The following is a 19,385-nucleotide window of genomic DNA, read 5'->3' as shown; positions in this document are numbered from 1 at the left end:
ACCTCTGGGGGGCTCTGAGCCACCCCACACACACAGGGACATGTCCCTGCTCGATGACACACTGAGCAGCCCAGCTGCAACGCAGCAGGACAGACTGCGGTGGACAGACAAAGACGTGGATGCTGGGGGAGGTGGGAACGGGTTAATGGTGACATGCAGGGATGACACGGCAGCAGGATGGTGGTGGCACGCGGGAAGGGGAAGCCAGAGACACGGGTGGAGACCAAGACTTTACCTTCGTCGGCGTCTGCATTGCAAAGGGCAGCATGCACCATGCGAACAGAGACAGGGGTTAGAAACAACGGCGCGCGACGGCGCGGGGACACGCGGCACGGGGGGCCCTCCTGCCGGAACGCACCGCCACGCCACGCGCATGCCAAGCCTGCCCCTCCCCAGGCACTGCTGCAGTGTGCAACTCAGTGTGGGGGGTCTCTGTGAGCCCCCCTGCTCTGTGGGCACTGGCGGGGAGCAGCTCAGCTCTGCCCCAGAGCACAGAGAGCTGCTGTCAGAATCCAGCTCGGTGTCAAGAGGCTGAGGAAATGGGGAGGGCTGGTGTGACTGAGCTGGCTCTGAGCACCCCCAGTGTCCACGAGGTGCAGGGGAGGCTTCAGCAGCAGGACAGAGCTGGGGCTCGGATGCTCACGCCCAGCAGGATATGGTACCGCTCCCTCCCAGCAGGGCCCCCGCTATGAAGAGACTCCAGAGCTGCCCGAGCATCCCGCTGTGGTGGCTGCAGCGGGGCCCTGCTGCCCTCTAGTGCCCTGAGAGCACCCCATGGCCAGCATTGCACCCTAAGAGCATCCCATGGGCTAGGACTGCATCCCAACAGCACGCCGTGGGCCAGTACTGCACCCTGAGAGCGCCCCATGGGCCAGGACTGCACCCCACTGTGCCCCAAGAGCACCCCATGGGTCAGCACTGCACCCCACTACACCTTAAGAGCACCGTATGTGCCAACCCTGCACCCCAATGCACGCTCAGACCACTCCAATCTCTCCCTCCTCATCCCCAATTCATCTTTTCCCCCAGGGCTGAAAATTCCCTAGGTGCAGTCACCATTTTGGGGTTGCCATGCCCCAGCCCTCCTGCCAGAGTGCAGCACCACTGGGGCTTCCAGCACCATGGGGAGAAAAAGAAGCCACAGCGGGAGAAGAGCAGCCCCCAAAGCCTAATTTGCCATCCCCAGGGATGGAGGGTAAAGCTGCTGCTATTGGAGCCAGACCAGTACCCACGGTGTGCTCTGGGTGCCAGGGCAGCCCTGCCCCACATCACCAATGTGCTGACAGGAGAGGGTTGGGGGTCATCATGGGCAGCAGGCAAATTTGGGGTTGCCAGGAACCAGCTGGGGTTCAGGATTGGTCCCAGCACACCAGCAGCATCCCAAGCCCCCATTTCAGCCCCAAAACCAGCACTGTGTGGCACCCCCCAGAGCAGAGCCCCCGCTCCACTCCCATTACCGGCTCCGTCTGCCAGCGGCTCTGCGAGGAGGATTGAAGGAGAGGAGTTACACTGGGAACAGGGACACATGCACCCCCCAACTCCCAACCCCAGCCAGGCCCCCTCTGCCACATGCTGGGAGGAGCCAACCCATGGACTGGGGGTTAATGGGACCACCCCAGCCATGGGGACAAAGCTGAGTGCCCCAGAACACCAGGGTGGCAGGGTACTGTCCCTCAGCTGACACAGCCCCCCACATACCCACAGGACTCGGCTGCACTGGGGGGGCTGTTTGCAAAGTGCCGAGGTGCCAGCGATGGCTCTGGGACCCCTTGCACTCATCAGTCCCAAACCTCCACCTGTTAATGGCTCCCAGCCCAGAGCAGTTCATTACCTTTGGTGGCCCCAGCAGCTCCCAGGTGGTAAATGGCCCCCAGAACGAGCCAGAAGGCTTTCTGCTCATCACCCGAGATGCCCATCACCTTCATGGCTGCCAGGAGCTTGCTGAACTGCTGGGTCGCCTTCTGCTTTTCCTCTGGCTGTGGGAAGCCACAGGAGCCATCAGCCTGGGAGCCCAGCTCTGCCTCCCCCCACACTCAAATGGGCCAGGGACCCCTGTCCCTCCCCAGAGCCCCCCATGGCAGCGACCTTGGAGGGGGGCACGATGCCAAAGACGTTGTTCTCTGCAAGATGGTTGAAGTGAAGCTCAGTCCTGTGGGGATAAACACCATGATTGGCCCCATGTGGAAGACCCCAGAGACCCCACGGGCTGGGGGCTGTGCCCTCGCCCCCCAGCTCACCGCAGGGTGCTGTCAGAGCAGGCCAGCAAGTAGTAGAAGACGTTGAAGGTGGTCTCATTGGCCGGGCGCCTGGCCACGCGCAGCTTCTCCAGTAGCAGTGTCTGGAGGAGGTGGGAGAGACGGGAACTGTCCCCAAGTGCCCTGCTCCCACTGAGAGCCCTCCAGCCTCCCCCAGCCTCATCCCTGCTGCCTGCCCAGGGTCCTCCTGGAGATGTGAGGGTCTCCCTCCTGCCACAGGGTACTGTGTGAATGCAAACATCATTCAAACAGCTCGCAAGCACCTGTTCTCTGGTGAATACTACTACAGCTGCATGGACCAGATTGGCCATTAGGGCTCTGCTGTTATCACACCAGAGAGGCACCTGGAAGACACTCCCCCCCGATTCTGAGACTAATTCAGCAGGGACAGGGAGCCCATCTGATCTAGGTGTGAACAAGGACAAGAGAAGGATGCCAGGTTGCTGAGTGCTGCAAGCATGGCTGGGCAGCTGGTGGGGGTCTGCATCAGAGCTTGTGGCATAGGAAACACCATGAGAATCATAGAGTCGTGGCATGGTTTGGGTTGGAAGGGACTCTAAGTTCCAACTCCCTGCTATGGGCAGGAAAACTTCCACTAGACCTGGTTTCTCCAAGTCCTGTCTAACCTGGCCTTGAACACTTTCCAGGTATGATGGGGGCATCCACAGCTTCTTTGGGCTACATCCCAGTGAGGACAGACTGGCTCCCGCACCAAGGGAAGCCACACTGGTAAGGATGAACCGGCTCCCATGCCAGGGGGCCACCCCGGCCCCCTCACCTGTACGGAGGCGGATGCCACCTGCCCAGCCTGGTCGAAGTCCAGAGAGATGATCTGGGAGAAGCGGGTGGCGTTGCCGTTCATGCCGGTGCTGCTATTGCCAAAAGCCTCCAGGATGGTGTAGAGAGCCTGCCACTTCTCCGCTGCAGGAAGAGAAGCAGGGCGGTGGGGTGCAGGGGCTGTGCGGTGAGCGGGCACCTGGAGCCGGCACTGCCAGCCGGGCAGGTGCTGCTGCTCCCGTGCCATGCTCCGCACCACGGCAGCCCTCAGGAGCGCGGCAAAGGCACCGGCGTGAGACAGTGACAGCCCATGTGGTGCGTGTCCAGCCGCTGCCGCGTGCGGGGGGCTGTGACTGCAAAGCAAGGGGCGTGCGCGGGCGGCACACGGGGACCCCGCGACCTGCTGGGGACTCACCGGAGAAGACCTTGCTGGTGCTGCCGGAGATGGTGGCGAGGTACTGGACCAGGTGCTGGCAGTTGGTGGTCTTGCCGCTGCCGCTGGCGCCCAGCAGCACCACGGCCTGGTCCTGGCGGCTCATCAGCATGCTGCGGTACGCGGCCTGGGCCACCGCGTAGATGTGCGGGGACGTGTCCTCCCTGCGGCACCCCTTGAACATGTGCATGACCTGGTGGGGACAGGGAGGGTGAGCGGGCGAAGGTCAGCACCCTTCCACCCCACAGCTCCCTCTGCGCGGTGCCACGGCTCCCAGCTGCCTGTCCCCTCCGGTGTGCCCCCCGCAGCAGGGTCACCTTCTCAGAGTACATGGAGGGGGAGCTCAGCGGGTTGATGATGACCATGGTGGGCCCGGCGTAGGTGTGCAGGAGGTTGCCGCCGTAGCGCTGCCGCAGAGTGTGCAGCACGCTGGACTCGTTGAGGTAGAGGAGGCTGGCGAGGTCCTCCACGCGGTCACACGATGGGGGGTTCGCCTGGAAAAGAGGTCGAGGGGGGCGTCAGGCTGGGAACGGGGGTCTGCCCCACCGTCCCCCCGCCCCGCAGCCCTACCTTCTCCACATCATCCTCCTCCACCTCCAGGACGGCTCCGTCGTGGTCCAGTTTCACCTTCACCTTGCCCTCGGGCAGGGGACTGCCAGCCTCCTGCCGCAGCTGGCTGCCTGCGAGGGGCACGGGGCACTCAGTGGGGCCGTGCTGGCAGCCCCCTGGGGACACCACAGGGGAGGATGTGCCATGGGAAGGACAGGACATGCCATGTCCCGGTAGTGCCCCTGACTCACCCAAGGAGAAGCCATCCCTGTGCACCAGCCACACCTTCTCGGTCTCGTACCAGGCCTCCTCAGCCGCTATCTGCTCCTCTGTCTTGGCCTGTGGAAGACCAGGAGGTGGGGTGGTTGTGATCATCTGCCCCCACTCTGTCTTGTCCCCTCCCCACATCCCTGGGGCTGGAGGGAATAGGGCTGACTGGCCACAGGGCCTCATGCTGGCCAGCCACAGCCATCCTTCACAAGCCTTCCCAGCACCAGTTCCCATTTGCCCACTGTCCCCAGGGACCCCAGTGAGTTCAGGGCTGCAGAGACCACGAGGGCTCTGCTACAGCTCAGGGCAAACATAAAACCAAGTGACTCACAGCACATTCACCACAGCCACCTCAGGCAAGCCTGGAGGGGCTGAGCTCCCAAACCACAGCCCTGAGACAGGGCACCCATTCCAGCCACGTGGTGGGATGCAAGGACACTGGGCATGCTGTGGGGACATGGGACATGCTGCAGGGACACACTGTAGGACACACAGGACACACTGCAGGCACATAACATGGGGACACAGGACATGGCAGAGGACCACAGCATGGAAAATGCTGGGCTGCTGTGGCCAGCACCCGAGAGCAGGATAAGCCCTAAAGCCAAACCTGAGCTGCAGCAGGGACGGGGCCAAGGGGAGCTGCCGGCGCATCGTCCACTGGACCCTGGCAAGGCCGAGAGACGGGGCTGAAGGCGAGAAGGGCTCAGCCCTGACCCCCAAACAGCACGAAAAGAGGCGAGGAGAGCAAGCAGGGGCAAAGCGCCACCGTGTCACACCCTGTGAGTGCTCCCGGTGCCACAGCCACTGCTGTGGACAACAGGGTGGCGTGTCCAGCACTGTGCTGGACACAGTGGAGCCGGGAAGGATGTTGGCCATGAGGCCATGCTGCCAAAGCCCTGGGGTTGGGGGTCACTGCACTGACACGCTCTGAGCTCTGCTAGCACCGTGCACCATGGCTGCTTCGCCACAAGCCATGCGTCCTGCCTGTGCCAGTGCTCTGCTCTGCTCCTTCACATCCTGCTCTGCATCCCTGCCCGCCCCAGCTGTGCCACCTCCACCGAGAGCACCCCCCAGGGATGCTCGGCTTCCCAGCACGGCCTCGCTGAGGAGAGGCACCCAGCCCCGGCCGCCCCGGCACCCTCCAGCCCCGTGAGTGCCATGGCAGCCCACGGAGCAGGGTGGGATGGGAAAGCCTTACACTCCAGCACGAGGCACGGGCGCAGATGCCAGCCCAGCGGCACACAGAGGATGGCGGGGGGTCGCTGGTGGAGGCAGAGGGTTCCTGAGGACGGGGGTACAGTACCTGGCTGGGTGCTGAGGCGGAGGCGGCAGGGTCCAGCTAACGGCAGCAAGGAAGCAGGAGAGAAAGAAGAGAAGGGGTGAGAGGCAGAGAGCAGAAGCAGCACCCTGACAGGCCACAGGGTCCTGGCACAGCCACGATTCATATGGTACTACCAGGACATCATCCACCCCAGCCACCAGAGTGTGCCTGGGCTCCCACAGGGATGCCAGCAGTTTCCCATCTCCAGGCACACTGGTCTGGGCAATGATCCCCAAACCCAGCAGCAGCCCTGGTCATCCATCCCCTGCTGCCACCCAGAGAAGGACCATGGGGTTGGCAACCAGCCACAGGGGTACAGTCACCATGTGCAGAGCACACGGCACGTCCAGGGTAGCCACACACTGCCCATGCCTCCCCATTCCTAGGAAGGCAACATGCAAGCACCAACAATCCCTGGAATTACAGAAGTAGTGAAGATCCTCTCCAGTCGGAGCTGCGCTTCCTCAGATGGGCTCAGCTGGGACACAGGACCGGGGCCAGCCTGGAGGCAGAGCACCATCAGCCCCGGGTCAGCTGCCCCACAGCCTCTGCAGCCCTGGCACATGGGCAACAGCACAGCCATTGCAAAGGCTTTCCCAGCCCTGCAGCCCAGCAGTGCTCGGGGCAGGTACTGGGGTGAAGGTGCTGACACTGGCACAGCTGGGGTACTGGCAGGTACCCACAGTGCCTGGGGACCTGGGTCCCCACTCCTACACACCTGTTGGGGGGGTGTCGGGGCAGTTTTCACAGGGGTCGGCCGCTTCTCGCTGGTCTGCTGCTTCTTCTCCATATGAAATGGAGGGGAGACAAGGACCAGCGTGATGGGGTTGCCACAGCACACACCACTGTCCCAAAAAAGTGACCCCCACCCGCACCACACACCCCAAAACCACTGCAAACCATGCAGGTGAGCTCACACCATGCTGAGCTGGGGGCACAACCCGCTGCCGGGTTAGAGCATCCCCTGCCGTGCACACACCGGTACCTTGTGCCTCTCCAGGGCGGTGGGTTTCAGAGCAGATGCCTTTGCTGGCTCCGCTTTCCCTCCCGAAGGCTGCACCAGCGGCTCTGGCTTGGTTTCAGTGCCCGGAGACAGGGACGGCTTTGCGTCCCCACCGGCCGGCTCGGGGGACCTCTTCTGCCTGTCCCCCGGCTGGAGCCGTGGCCGGTGCTCCTTGGTTTTGCCCTTCGCCATGAGGGTTTTGAGCCCTGCTGAGATCTCATCCTTGGGTTCTGGTTTGGCGGGGGCTGCCGGCACCACGGCTGGGGGAGGCGGCGGGGCTGGGGGAGCCGGGACTCCGGCACGGCCCGTCTCCTCCTTCCTGGGGGGTGGCACTGGCTCGGGAGACTTGGCATCTTGCCCTGGCTCCTTGGCACTGCCAGTGTCCTCCCCTGGCAGGACTTTGCGGACCACCTTGCGCACCACCCGGACCACCCTGCGGCGGGACAGCCCCTGGCCATCGTCCTCCTGTGCCTCGGCAGCGGGGCCCTCCAGCCCATTCACGGCCGCCCCATTCAGCACCGGCTCTGGGCTCTTCCCTTTCCCAGGAGGTGGTTCGGGGCTCTTTGCAGGCTCAGGTTTTGGGGGCTCAGATTTCGGGGGCTCAGGTTTCGGGGGCTCAGGTTTCGGGGGTGCAGATGCCACATCCTTCGGGCTCTCTGACTGCAGCCACAATGACACCGGTGTGAGTGGAGGTCCAGCCATGGACCCTCTGCTTGGCACATGGCGGTGTCCAAGGCTCTGTGCCCTGCCACGGAGCACAGCTCCTGGCCAGACCCCAGCACTGAGGGACACAGCTCCCAGCCCCCTTCCCCAGCCAACCTACAGCCCCCCACCAGACCCCAGGGCAGGGAGCAGTGGTGACCTACCTTCCCACACACAGGGACCCATCAACCCTCAGGCTGTCAGTGCAGGGGTAAAACTCGGTGCTCAGGGCATCACTGAGCCCACATTCCTCCATGGTGTCCCCAAGCCCTGGCATGGGGTCTGTTCCCACCAAGGGAGAGCCCCATCCCCAACACAGATCCACCCTGCCCGTGCCCTGTGACACTTACAGGCCCGTCCTCCTTCACGGGTCTTTTCACAGCTAAAGATTTGTCCTCGTCCTTGACCTGAGGGTCAGACAAACAAGAGGAGCATGTTTCATCCCACTGTGAGGCCTCACTGACAGAAAACCCACCAGGACCATCAAACCTCCAAGCCAGCCCCAATCTGCAGCCCATTGCGGGGACAAAGACGTGTGTCCTTCCAGGCTTGCCATCAGCCAAAAAAGCAGGAGGAAGCGCAGAAATGCGCGCCAATTATAGCAAACCCCAAAGGTGGGAGAGGTACATGCTCTGACCGCCTCGCCTGGGCCCTCTCATCACGTGCAGTTGGTGAGTGAGCAGGTACAGAGTCCCATTACTACTCCCCCAGGGCTCTGTCCTTCTGCAAGTCACTCCCCAAGCGTCACCACACGTTTTAAGTGTCAGCAGCTAATCTCTGCAGCAGCCGCATGTGGGATGTGCCAGTTCCCTGCTGAGCGGGGCGACCAGGGGGCTCTGGGGGGTGGGTGGTCAAATCCTGTCCTGAGCTGTGCCTCTGAGTGCCAGGACTCGGCTTGACACTGCGGTGCATCCCGTGGGATTGCCATCACACAGCTCCTGGGTGGCTGGTGGCACCGGGGTGGCTCATGCCGTGTTAGGGGCTGCACCAGCCACTCGCAAAGCGGTTAGTGATGGTGTTAGTGATCGCATGCGTGGCCGCGTCGGTGACTCTGCTCCAAGCTCCCCGTTTGCTCAGCACGGCCCCCGGCACAGCAGCACAGTGAGGTCGGGAGCGCTGCTCCAAACACGGTGCCAGCACTGGGCAAACTGAGGGAACTGGTCAGCAGCGTGACCCGAATGTGGGGCGCAGGCAAACATGCGAGAGAGACTTCCCTTCTGCTCCCAGAACGCAAACCGGGATGAGAACGCCATGGTGATGTCTCATGGAGCCGCAGCCCTGGCTGGGGAGAGAGGCAGAGGTGAGATGGGCTGGGGACAGCACACAGAAAGCCAAACCATGGTATAGTCTACAGGGATGTGTCCTTCCCCACCTGGGATCCTCAGGAATGGGGGTCTGAGCCCACCTGGCCTTGCTCAGCGTACAAACGGTGCCCACAGGAGGGGCTCCGGGGACAGGCAGGTGACCAGTCTGACACACAGTAAAACTCATTGTGCAAAAAAAGCCCCTTCAGTCAGACCTCAGGATTGTGCCCCCATTCCCCTGAGCAGGCCAGTCTGCTGTAGTAAGCAAATGCCAGGGTGAGGGAAGGGATATTTTCTACCCCAGCTCTCTGCTTGCCCTGACAGTCAGGGTTTATTCTGAGCCTGACCCTGTGCCAGCAGCCGGGCAGCCCTGATGCGACCCACCACCCTGGCTCATACCCACTCCAACCCAAAGGGGTTGTGCCTGGGGCCATCGGGGAGCGATCCCCTTCCCAGGGCCAGGCACAGAGTGGAGGAACACCTGGCTGCCAGACCAGCCCACCCGTCTGGGCACACACCACCTTGTCCCTGAGGGATCCCCTGTACCCCATCCCCCTCGCCACAGTGATACACCAGTGCCAGGAGCACAGGCTGAACGTGGGGGTCCAGAAAAAAACCTGCCTGTGGGCCAGAGCCCCCAGACCCTCTGCTTCCATTTCCAGGCAGCCTGGCACCCCAAAGATCCCCAGAGAGCACCGGCGTTGGAGTCCCCACAACAAACAACCCCCGGCCACCAAAGCACCCCAGGGGTGGGTTTGGCCTTGCAGCCCCCAATCCCTGTGCCAGGACTGTCTCCCACGTGCCCTCCTCATTCTCCCCCAAGCTGTGCTGGCCATGCCAGGGGTCCTCACCTTACCAGAGGGAGCCAGGAGCGGGGTTTCCGCCGGGGCGAGCGCGGCACAGCACGGTGGGAGAGGCACTAGAGGGGCGGCAGCCGCAGCACGGGGACAGCTGGGCTGATAGGGCCACCCTAAAAATAGCCAAGGAATGCGAGGGCCCCGCCGGCGCACGCAGCAGCCGGAGGGAGAGCTGGGGGGGACACGCGGGCAGTGGGGCCTCACCACCACCACCGTCACCGCCGCCACTGCCAGAGGAAGTGATGTGGGCTCTGCCGCGGGGGGAACTGCCCAGCCTCCGTCCACTGTCCGCCCGGAGGGAGTGGGGGAAGACACCCCCGGACTGAGCGCAGCTGTGGAGCTGGAGGAGCCGGGGAGAGTTCTGTGCCACAAGGGACGGGGTTGCACACTCCCGCAGCCCAGGGTGCCATGGCAGGGTGCCCAGTGTTGGAGCAGCGTGCCTGGTGCTGTGCCAGGCGGCGCAGCCCTGACACTGCTTGCTCCTCCTTTGGCTTTCCCATGGACACAACAGCCCCCTCAAAATGCTGCTGGGGATGCAGAGCACCCCAGCACAGCACGGCAGTCCACGGTAAAGACACTTTCACGGCAAAGCTGCCTCTGGAAGTCCAAGGTCTCCCTGGAAACAGCAGGAGCGGGGCAGCGGGCAAGGGGCCGGGGGGTCGGGGGCCTCCCTGCGCGGGGGCTGCCGGGAGGAGGCCGGCGGCAGGGAGCCAGGCACGCCGGCATGGAGGAGCAGCAGTGATCGCTCGGGCATGGGCATGACAGGGACCCCTGCAGGCACCTGAGCAGGTCCAGGCCAGACCAACCGACGCAGATGTGCCCTGAGCCAAAAAACATTCCCAGGAGAAGCAGGGAGTCCTGGCCTGACTGGACAGCTGTGCCAATGGCAGGCTGGAAATCCCCATGCTGGGAATGCCAGCACTAGGCCACATCCCGCCTGAGCCACAGGACTGGCACCCCCTGCTGCACAAGGGACAGGCCACAACAAACACCCTTGGCAAGGCTGGCACAGCACAGCTGGGGATGCCTGTGGTGACACTGGTGTCCCCAGGTAGTGTGGGCATGGAGCCACCACCAGGGAGGAGCCCATCTCCCACAGGTCACCTCCACCAGGATGCCCAGCCCGGCTGTTTGGTGATGAGGCATTTCTGCCTGGCCAGGATATTCCTCTCGTTCTCCTTCAGGAAGTTTGTCAGAGACACGCTAGTCCATGGCTGAGCCCACTGGATACAAGACCCCTCCCCAAAGGACCCTTTGGGACTACCCCCCAAACTGTGGCACCCCAGCAGCACCGACACCAGAGTGAGGGCAGAAAAAGAGCCAAACCAAGAACTTCCCAAGCACAGAAAAATGGAGAAAGCGCCTTTGGCACAATGAGAGTCCCACACCCTCACCCTAGTGGGACATGGGGCACCCAGCCTTGCATTCTGGGGACAGCAACCCCCAGGGACCTGGGTGCCTATGGACAGCGGGCATGCATGGTACGCAGGGTCCACCAGCACGGCTGACGGATGCCTGTGGTCCTGCTGAAGCACTGGAGTGGTCAGAGGCATTTCTGGAATATTTCTGCTGGGCCGGCGCATGCCTGGGCCCTGCCTGAGGAATTTCACTGTAAATAAATAAATACAGGCGTGGAGCTGAGCCAGCCCAGCTCCCCCACACCAGGAGCAAGGCCGGGACATGAAGGGGGTTACACCCAGTCCTTGATGCCCAGCCAGCCATGCCGTGCCACTGGTTAGCCCCACATGCACCTCACAGGACCAACAACCCCTTGAGACAAGGCGGGTGCTCCCCTTGCCCAGCCAGGCTCATGGGGACAAGGGTGACTCAGCACAGACCTGGTGAGGGGGTTAAACCCCCCACAGTACACAGAGAACCCGGCACCATCCCACTCGAGCCAGGGAGGGGCTTCCACAGCAACAGCCCAAAATATGTCTATAATTTCCTGTTTCAAAAAGGATCATTTTTATTTAAATTAGGACCAGAAACATTCCAGGGAGCTTAGTGGGGCCTGGGGGAGAGCCAGGCCTCCCTGTGTGCTGGCACCTTGCACGAGGGATCCCCAATCATACCAAGCACCCCTGCCTGGGCTCCCCAGCACCAGCAAAGGTGCAGTGCATCCCTCAGGTGCACCACGCAGGAGGAGAACAGCATCCTGCACCAGGACGTGCCCGAGCTGCAGCGGCAATCTACAATGCCCCACAACAGTCAGTGCCAGCCCTCCAGCCAGCTCCCACTGGCTGATGCCGTCAAACCACACCATGTCCCGGCACAAGGCCGCACGCTGCAGCCTCTCCCCTGCAGCCCCAAGGGCACCGGCATCTCCTCTTCCCCTTCCCAGCCCAGCACCGCGCTCCTGGCAGGCGCGAGCGCCTCGCTGACCCCGTGTGCTGGTATCCAACACACACCTGCCTCCACGCCAAGGCGCTGCAGCATGAGCACAGCCGTGCCCTGTCGGCACCTCGGGGTTATCCGGCCAGGGGTTATCCCCGCAGCGCCGCCGGCACTGCCCGGTGACGCCTGCCGGGCTCCGGGGAGGAGCTGTCAGAAATCCATCGCTCCAGCTTGGCGCAGACTCCACCCCGCAGTGCCGGCATCTGCTCGAGGAGCACATGGAGCCCCTTGGCCACCCTCACTCCATCCTGGCCACCATCCCGTGGGCACAGGGCCCCACCATGCTCAGCGTAGCCCTCTCCAGTGCAGGCAACCTGCTCTGCACCCTCCTACCCTAAGGAAGGCTTAAAAATACACTACACGAGCCCAGTTACACGTACTAAACAACGTCACACTGCTGCACCCCCTGCCACCATAGAGGGGGCCCAGCCCTGCAGGCTGTCGGTGCTTGGGGGCCTCTGCCAGGGTGCTGGCTGGCCAGGATGCTGACTAGCCCGCGGCAGGGTCAGCAGTGCCGGGCAGCAGGAGTGAGGGATGTGGGTCACCCAGCCATTAAGTTTCTATTTATACAGCAGCAGCAGCAGCAGCCGCGCACGCAGGGCTGTGCTCGCCGGCAGCAGCTCCCGGCCTCTGGCACACTGTGTGCCTGCCCCATTCCCCAGGGAGGATCCCAGTTGAGGGAGGCCAGCGTGGGCAATGGGGCAGGCAGTGTCCTCCCGCAAAGCAGCATTTGGAACTTCCTGGCAGTGAGGAGCAAAGCTCCCTTCCCTGCTGGACAGTGCTTCCTCAGCAAAGAGATGGGGACAGATTTGCCCCAGCAACGCACAGTGGGGCTTTCCTGCAACCCCTCTGACGAGGGGAAGACCAAACACAACAGCAGACAGAGTATTCTGAGCGGCAAAACCCACTGGTGACGATTTGTAAGACCTGACGTGGCTGCACTCCAGCCACAGCCTCCCACTCCTCTGTGCATCGCTCCTGGCCAGAGTAGCCTCGGCACCCGCTGGTTCCCACAGCCCCTGCCAACCCAAACACCCCCGCAAGGACGCTGGCACTGGCAGAACCCAGGCCCCAGCAGCGCCCACGGCAAGGACAGCGTTACTCACATCCCAGGCAGCACGGCGTGTCCCCTGGCCGCCCCGCAGCCAGCACCGGCTCAGCTCGCTCAGCTCCAGGATGGGCTGCACCTTCAGCTGCACCGTCTCCCCCGACTGCCGGATCATCTCCACGATCTCGTCCCGGGATTTGTTCTCCACGTTTAGCCCGTTGATTTCCACCAGCCGGTCACCCGGCACCAACCCCAGCGCCAAGTCTTTGGTGCCGGCTCCAGGCTCGGCGAAGTGCACGACACGCCGGTACACCTGCCCGTCGGGCCCCCGGTCCAGCATGGTGGTGCGGCGCAGGGAGAAGCCGAAATCACCGGTGTTGCGCCTCTGCAGCTCCAGCTGGCGTGGGGTGGGGGGCTGGGGGGGCACCAAGGCGGGCAGCCGCAGCTCAGTGGGGAACCTCTTGCCGATGAGCTCTGGCACCCTGGCACGCAGGGAGGTGGCAGGAGGGGTGCAGGGCTGTCCAGGGGGAACCCCTTGCTTGTCAAGCGGGGTCTCCAGCGTGCGCACCTCCACCTGCGGGGAGGGGGCTGCCGAGTGCTCAGAGGGGGTGGAGGTCTCCGAGGTGCTCTCGTCCCGGCTTTTCTGGGAGAAGGAGAAGCGTTTGACAATCACCTGGGAGTTCTGCTTGGCCAAGGAGCCAAACTTGGCAGCCCGCTGCAGCACCGAGCCCTTGAAGTTGCCATCGTCCACCTTGAGATCGTCACTGGAGCTGGCCGTGCTCAGGTGGCCCGAGTCCAAGATGACACTGCCCCTGTTGCTGTCTGAGTCGATGTCCGTGAGGTGCAGTTCGGAGCCACTGGCCACCTTGATGGGGATGGGGTTGGAGATCTCCAGGCGGGTCTTGGAGTCCCGCTTGGAGGCACGGTTGAGGTTGAAGAAGCCCCGGCGCATGCTCATCTCCTCCAGGCTCTTGAGCTCAGCTGCTGACATTCGCTCCTTCTTCTCTTTCTTTTTCTCCTTCCGGGCCCCATCCTTCTCTTTGTCTTTCTTCATCAGGTTGAACATGGTGGAAGGGGGCTTGGGGCACTCTTGCCCCCTTGGCAGCACGCTGGGTTGGGGTGCTGGTCACGGCACAGCCGCCTGCACAGGACAGAGAGGCAAGGGTGCCATCAGACAGCGGCAGGGTCAACATCCACCCACCACCCCTCAATCCACCCCACTGGTCACCCCAGATGCCACACCCAGCCCACGGGGTCATGTCCCAGCATTTCCACCTTCCCTGGGGACAGCAGCACCACAGGGCTGAGTCTGCCCCAGTCATTGTGTTCTCACCCCAGCTGGGCACAAAGTGCCAGGGACGAAACAAGGGTGGCCCTGCACCTACAGGGATGCCCCAAAAGAAGCCCAAAAGCCTGGCACCCCTGTGCATCCCCCTGCCACCACCAGGGCTGACTGCAGGTAAGACCCCTGGCATCTCCCGCGGCTCAGGAGCCGTTTCAGAACGGCACGGGTGAGCAGCAAGGAACACATCCTGACTGCTTTTCCTGCCAGCACGGATACTCCCCAGGGTAAAACCCCCCATCCCAGCCAGCCACAGCACCACCAGTATCCCGCCTGGCGCTCAAAAGCCCCTTGTTGAGGAAACAGAGGCTTCTCTGCTGCTCCTTCTGGCCCCGGCCACCGCAAACCGCGAGGAGAGCCGCGGGCAGGGAAGGAGCCGGAAACACGGCCCGGAGCGAAGGTTGCTCTAATAAACAGGAACCTGCAAAATCACATCCCTCCCAACACTGATAAGTGTCTAATTTTAGCCAGGGCGACGTAGAGACTTGTGACGCCGCCGGCGACCTCCAGGAACAGTCGCTCTTTCATTCGGGCATCCCGCGCAGGGCGGGGGGAGCACCCAGCCAGTGGGAAAACCGTGGTTGGGCAGAAAACCCAGCTCCTTCCCGGAAAACCCCATGTGCACATAGTGCCTGGGAGCACCCACAGTCTCGCCCCACACGAGGTGCTATGGGACCCATCTGCCCCTGGGGTAACTGGTAGCCTCTCCCTCCCCCAGCCTCCATCGAGTGCTTGGGCCGCGGATAAACAATTCCAAAGTGGAGCAAGCGGCTGGCAGCACCCGCGGGATGGGCTGACAGCTATATATAACAGGGCAGGAAGCCGCACAGGAACTTAACCTCAGCACAAAAGACAACAGGAAAACTCCCCGCGTTTGAAGCATCTGCTTTAGAGCTCTCCGACGGGCGTGGGGGTGAGGTTTGGGTGGTCACAGGGATGGGTAGCACTGCCCATGGCGGCAGTCCAGGCTCTGCAGGCATCCTGGGGTGCACGGATGTGCTGTGCCGTGCCAAGCTGCACCTTGGCTCCAGCACAGCATCAGTACTGCATCACCATCATTGCCTGGACCATCTCCCTGCAAGGGCACGTGGTCCCCATTGACCTTGAACGCACCCAGTGGGACACTGAGGAACTCAGTTTCCCCTTGGCAAAGCCACACGGGGATGGCAGGAAACTGCCTGAATCCTCCTGCTCCTCGGGGCTGGGGCAGGAGCACACGTGCCCCAGAGAGGCCTGGTCACAGGGCAGGTGAGGACAGAGCTCTGCAAGCCACGGCACAGTGCTGGCCCTGGATGTGCGATGCTGCCGAGGCAGTGAGGGGAAGCAGCCAGAGGGACAAATTCAGGTATGTAGCTCTGAGGATCTTGGCCATGTCCCCAGCGACTGCCACATCTCTGCCCACACCACCCAGCCCTGGGGTTCTGATTGCTCTGCCCTCCCTGCAGTACCTGGGGCTTTACCCAGACACAGAACAGGACCTGGCCAGGGCGAGACCACAACATCCATAAAAACAACCCAGTTCCTTCCTCCTCTCCCAGAACCGCCGGCTGCAAGGTGACCACTGACCCGAGTCAGGGGACAGCACAGCTCCTTCTCATGAACCACAGCAGGTGCTGTTGAAAAGGGCCCTGTAGCTCTGCCGTCACAGGGGCTGCTTCCCATCAGCTCCTCCATGGCTCTGCCAGGGCCTCAGGGCAGACAATGGCAGGGAAGGAACCACCTGCGCCTGTCCCTGTCCCCGCACCATGACACATGCCACTGGTACCACAGCTGCCTGGGCATCCCTGAAGCTGCAGAAAGGGCTGTACCCCCAGGAGCACCCTGAGCTCACCCCATGGCAGGGAGGGGGCTGTTTGGACCCTTCCTGGGGATCCCCTGGGAGCAGAGCTGCTCACCAGGCAGGTGCTGCTTGGAGCTGAGGCACCAGGAGACAGGCGGCCAGCGCGCTCTTTGTCCTCGGCGGTTTCTCTCACACGCTGCCTCCCAGCCTTTGTAAGCTCAACAAAAAGGGGGAACAGCCTTCCCAGCCGCATCGCTAATCAGGCAGCACCGGCAGCTGCTGGCACAGCCACGTGTGCCCCACACTGGGCCACAATGGGCAGGAGCAGGGCAGGAGGGACAGGAACCGTGGCATCCCCACTGCACGGGTGTCCCCAGCCCACGTGTAATGCCCCTGTGGTTTGCCCCCTTTCCCCAAGGAGGTTCCCAAGGCTCCCAGCACAGGGATGCCAGATGGGTGCAGCCTGATGCCGTGAGCTGGAGGCGGCTGCCGAGCGTCTCCTCGCTCCTGATTCAGACCCAACACACCTTCCCTGACTCAGCCCGGGCTCGCTCCGGGACTCCCCATGGCCAGGTGTGTTTGGGGCAGTGCGTACGAGCCCTGACAGGGGAGGGAGAGGTGCCCGCCGGCACCGGCTGTGCTCTGGGATCGCACGCGAGGATGCTGCTGTGACATCCAGGCTGGCAAGGGATTCTGGATGTCACCTTGGAAGGGCCAAGAGGCATAAAAGGAAACCCAGCTCAAGGTTCTCCAACCCAGTAGCCCTCCCTAAGCCTCCCAAGCAGAAGCTGGGGGGGACACACCTTCCCCCTTGCCCCCCCACCATGAGCACGAGCCCCCACGTCCCTGCCAGGGTGCCGGGGAGTTCCAGGCAGGGAGGAAGGCGTTCACTGAAACTCCGGGCCCCTCCTTCCCTCCCCGAGACGCAATCTCGTCCGACACGCTCCCGCGCAGGGACCTGCACTGCAAGTTTCACAGTCGCCTGCCCTCCCTGCTCTGCTCTCCGACGCAGTGCTGGCTGTAGGGCCCTGCTCACCCACCGCTTCAGCACAGGAGCTGGTGGCCATCAGCTCCTTGGGCACACCGCTTTGGGGTGCCCCATATCCTGGCTGTGCCCGGTTGGGCAGGGACAATGTTGTGCCAGGGAGCAGGAGCTGCTGGCAGTGATGTCAAGCAGCCAGGCCAGCTCCCACATAGAGGAAAGGGGGGCTGATCTGCCTGACAGTTCCTTGCCGGACACAAGTTTTCCACAGAACAAGGAAATTTAGGGAGTTTCCAAATCCTTCTGCACTGCCTGTCCTTACGGACAACACTGAGATGTGTCAGGAGGAAAACAATACCAGATATACCTGAGTCACAGTTGGTATGTGCCACCAGGCTGTCACCAAAGCAGGATATTGAGCCCTCCTGCCACAGGAACCCCATGTCCAATAGCAAAGGGGACTCAGACTGGCTGTGAGGTGTCACTGTGGACCAGGAGGGTGCACAGGGTGTGTGGGGGGGTTCAACCACCCACCTCGCCCCAAAGCTGGGCAATGACACAGCTCAAGAGGCCTTATAGGACAAAGGTGGTGGGGCGGGATCCCAGCTGTGCTGCCAGGTGGGAGACAGTACAAAGAGCAGCTGGGGGTTAGGTGGGTTAGCTGTCCCCACACCACCCTGCACAGGCCTCCCCCACCACCTGTTTCTGGCCCCGGATTCACAGCCTGACATCCTGCACAGCCCAGCCCACACCAAAGGTGAAGGGCTGAGCCCTGGCTCATCAGCGGGCAAAGTCCAGGGCTGGTGCAAGCGCTGTGGGAATGTTTGGCTCCCAGGAGGGACTGGGAGGTGGGTGGGGATCCCCCAGTGCTGGGGTGCCAGGGCCAGCCTTGGGGTGCAGGAACACACTGCCCTGTGCCCGCACTTTCCTGTAATTGACCTAACTTTAGCTTTGGCACTGGTTGACCAGACAATTTGCATCTCACAGGCTGGCTGGAAACCACACAATTTAGGGATGCGCGTCCTAGCCCTCGCCCAACGCTCCATATATTCCTCTCTGGGAAAATTAACAGGCACCGGGGTGACCACAGCCCTACGAGCCCCCCAGAGTCCCCAGCACAGCAGCCTGCTGAGAGGCCACCTGCTCCTGTCACGCCAAAAAGGTGCTCAGGTTCCAGTGCCGCTGGCCCCAGCAGCCATGTGGTTAACAGTGAGCTGTGCTAATGGCTTTGGATACAATTCCCCGGTGGTGTGGGAACGGCCCTGGCCAGCGAGTTCTGCCTGGAAGCAGGACTGGCCCTGGGGAGCCTTATGGTGGGTGCTGGGGTACCCAACATGGGCCTCCCAACATGAGGCACCTGACGTGGGGAATCCTGCAGGGACAGGCTGGCTGAACTCACGGAGGGTCTCTGCCCACCCTGGAGGGGCACAGCTGCCCCCACAGCACCCGCAGCTGGGTGCACACACCTCCAGCACCCCGAGCACGGGCGGGACACTCACAGGTGCTGCAAAACAATGAGGGAGTGGGCCTGTGGGCATGGGGACAACAGGGGGACACAACACACAAAACACACACCCCGTGGCGCAGCGGGGGCACGCACAAGGTGACACACACATGCAGACACGCACACGCGTGACTCCGGGGGCTGCACACCCACGGGCGCTGCACGACAAGTGCGGGCCATGCGCACACCCGGACCCCGCAACCGGGGGAGTGGCACCGGGGGGCCCGCACACACCTACCCACCCACCCACCCACCCACAGCGGTTCGCAACGCCGCGGAGGCGCGGGCACGAGCACGGTGCACGGCTCGGCTCGGCCCGGCCCGCCGGGGGGGGCGATGCAGGCGCGGCCCGCCCCGCGCCGGGAGGTGCGCGCCGGTGCCCCGGCCGCGGTGCTGCTCCTCGCTCCTCGCTCCCCGCTCCCCGGTTCCCGGTCCCGGCGGGATGGCGGGGGGGTTACTCACCCGGCGGAGGCGGCGGAGCGGGGCCCGGTGCTGGCGGTGGAGGTGCCGGGCCCCGGCGGCGGCAGCGCGGGGCGGGGCGGGGCGGGGCGGCCCCGCACCGGGGCGGGCACTGCCGGCTGTGCGCGCGCCGCCCGCCGCGCCGGGCGCGGCTCCGGTCGGCTCGGAACGGCGGCCCTGCCCACCCGCCAACCTGCGGGCGCTCAGCCCCGGTGCGCCCCGCACCCCCTCCCGGCGATATAGCCACCGTACGGGCCGGAGCCCGCAGCCCGCTGCGCGCCCGGGACCGGTGCAACCCCCCGCGCCGCACACCCGTAACCTGCCCACGGAGCGCGGTGACCCCGCACCCCCCCCCACCCCACCCTACCCCCCTCCGCACACGTACAACCCGTGTGCACCGGT

General features: G+C 63.4%; 1 protein-coding gene across 4 annotated transcripts in view; it reads right to left on the bottom strand.

Moving 5' to 3' along the window:
* The window catches only part of MYO18A (myosin XVIIIA), a 37,597-nt gene extending 18,587 nt beyond the window's left edge, over window positions 1-19,010 (bottom strand). For 2 of the 4 annotated variants that reach the window (XM_027891579.1, XM_027891577.1), the window contains exons 1-10: window positions 12,975-13,982; window positions 4,266-4,353; window positions 4,036-4,145; window positions 3,783-3,959; window positions 3,448-3,658; window positions 3,034-3,176; window positions 2,238-2,338; window positions 2,086-2,149; window positions 1,832-1,976; window positions 236-247 (exon numbers count right to left, since the gene is read on the bottom strand). In XM_027891579.1, the coding sequence (XP_027747380.1) occupies window positions 236-247; window positions 1,832-1,976; window positions 2,086-2,149; window positions 2,238-2,338; window positions 3,034-3,176; window positions 3,448-3,658; window positions 3,783-3,959; window positions 4,036-4,145; window positions 4,266-4,353; window positions 12,975-13,982 (2,059 nt within the window). Of the gene's footprint in view, window positions 1-235; window positions 248-1,457; window positions 1,479-1,831; window positions 1,977-2,085; window positions 2,150-2,237; window positions 2,339-3,033; window positions 3,177-3,447; window positions 3,659-3,782; window positions 3,960-4,035; window positions 4,146-4,265; window positions 4,354-4,894; window positions 4,952-5,590; window positions 5,627-6,032; window positions 6,111-6,326; window positions 6,390-6,593; window positions 7,272-7,663; window positions 7,721-12,974; window positions 14,058-18,986 lie in introns of those variants that run through there. The other 2 variants (XM_027891576.1, XM_027891578.1) reach the window with 2 other exon arrangements.
* Window positions 19,011-19,385: the final 375 nt, after the last annotated feature.

This window comes from Empidonax traillii, unplaced genomic scaffold (assembly GCF_003031625.1).
Source record: "Empidonax traillii isolate 1590-97213 ecotype Southwest subspecies unplaced genomic scaffold, ASM303162v1 scaffold322:size1131127, whole genome shotgun sequence".
NCBI classification, from domain to species: Eukaryota; Metazoa; Chordata; class Aves; order Passeriformes; family Tyrannidae; genus Empidonax; species Empidonax traillii.
The sequence above is the reverse complement of the archived record's forward strand: the minus strand, read 5'-3'. Positions and strand labels throughout refer to the sequence as shown.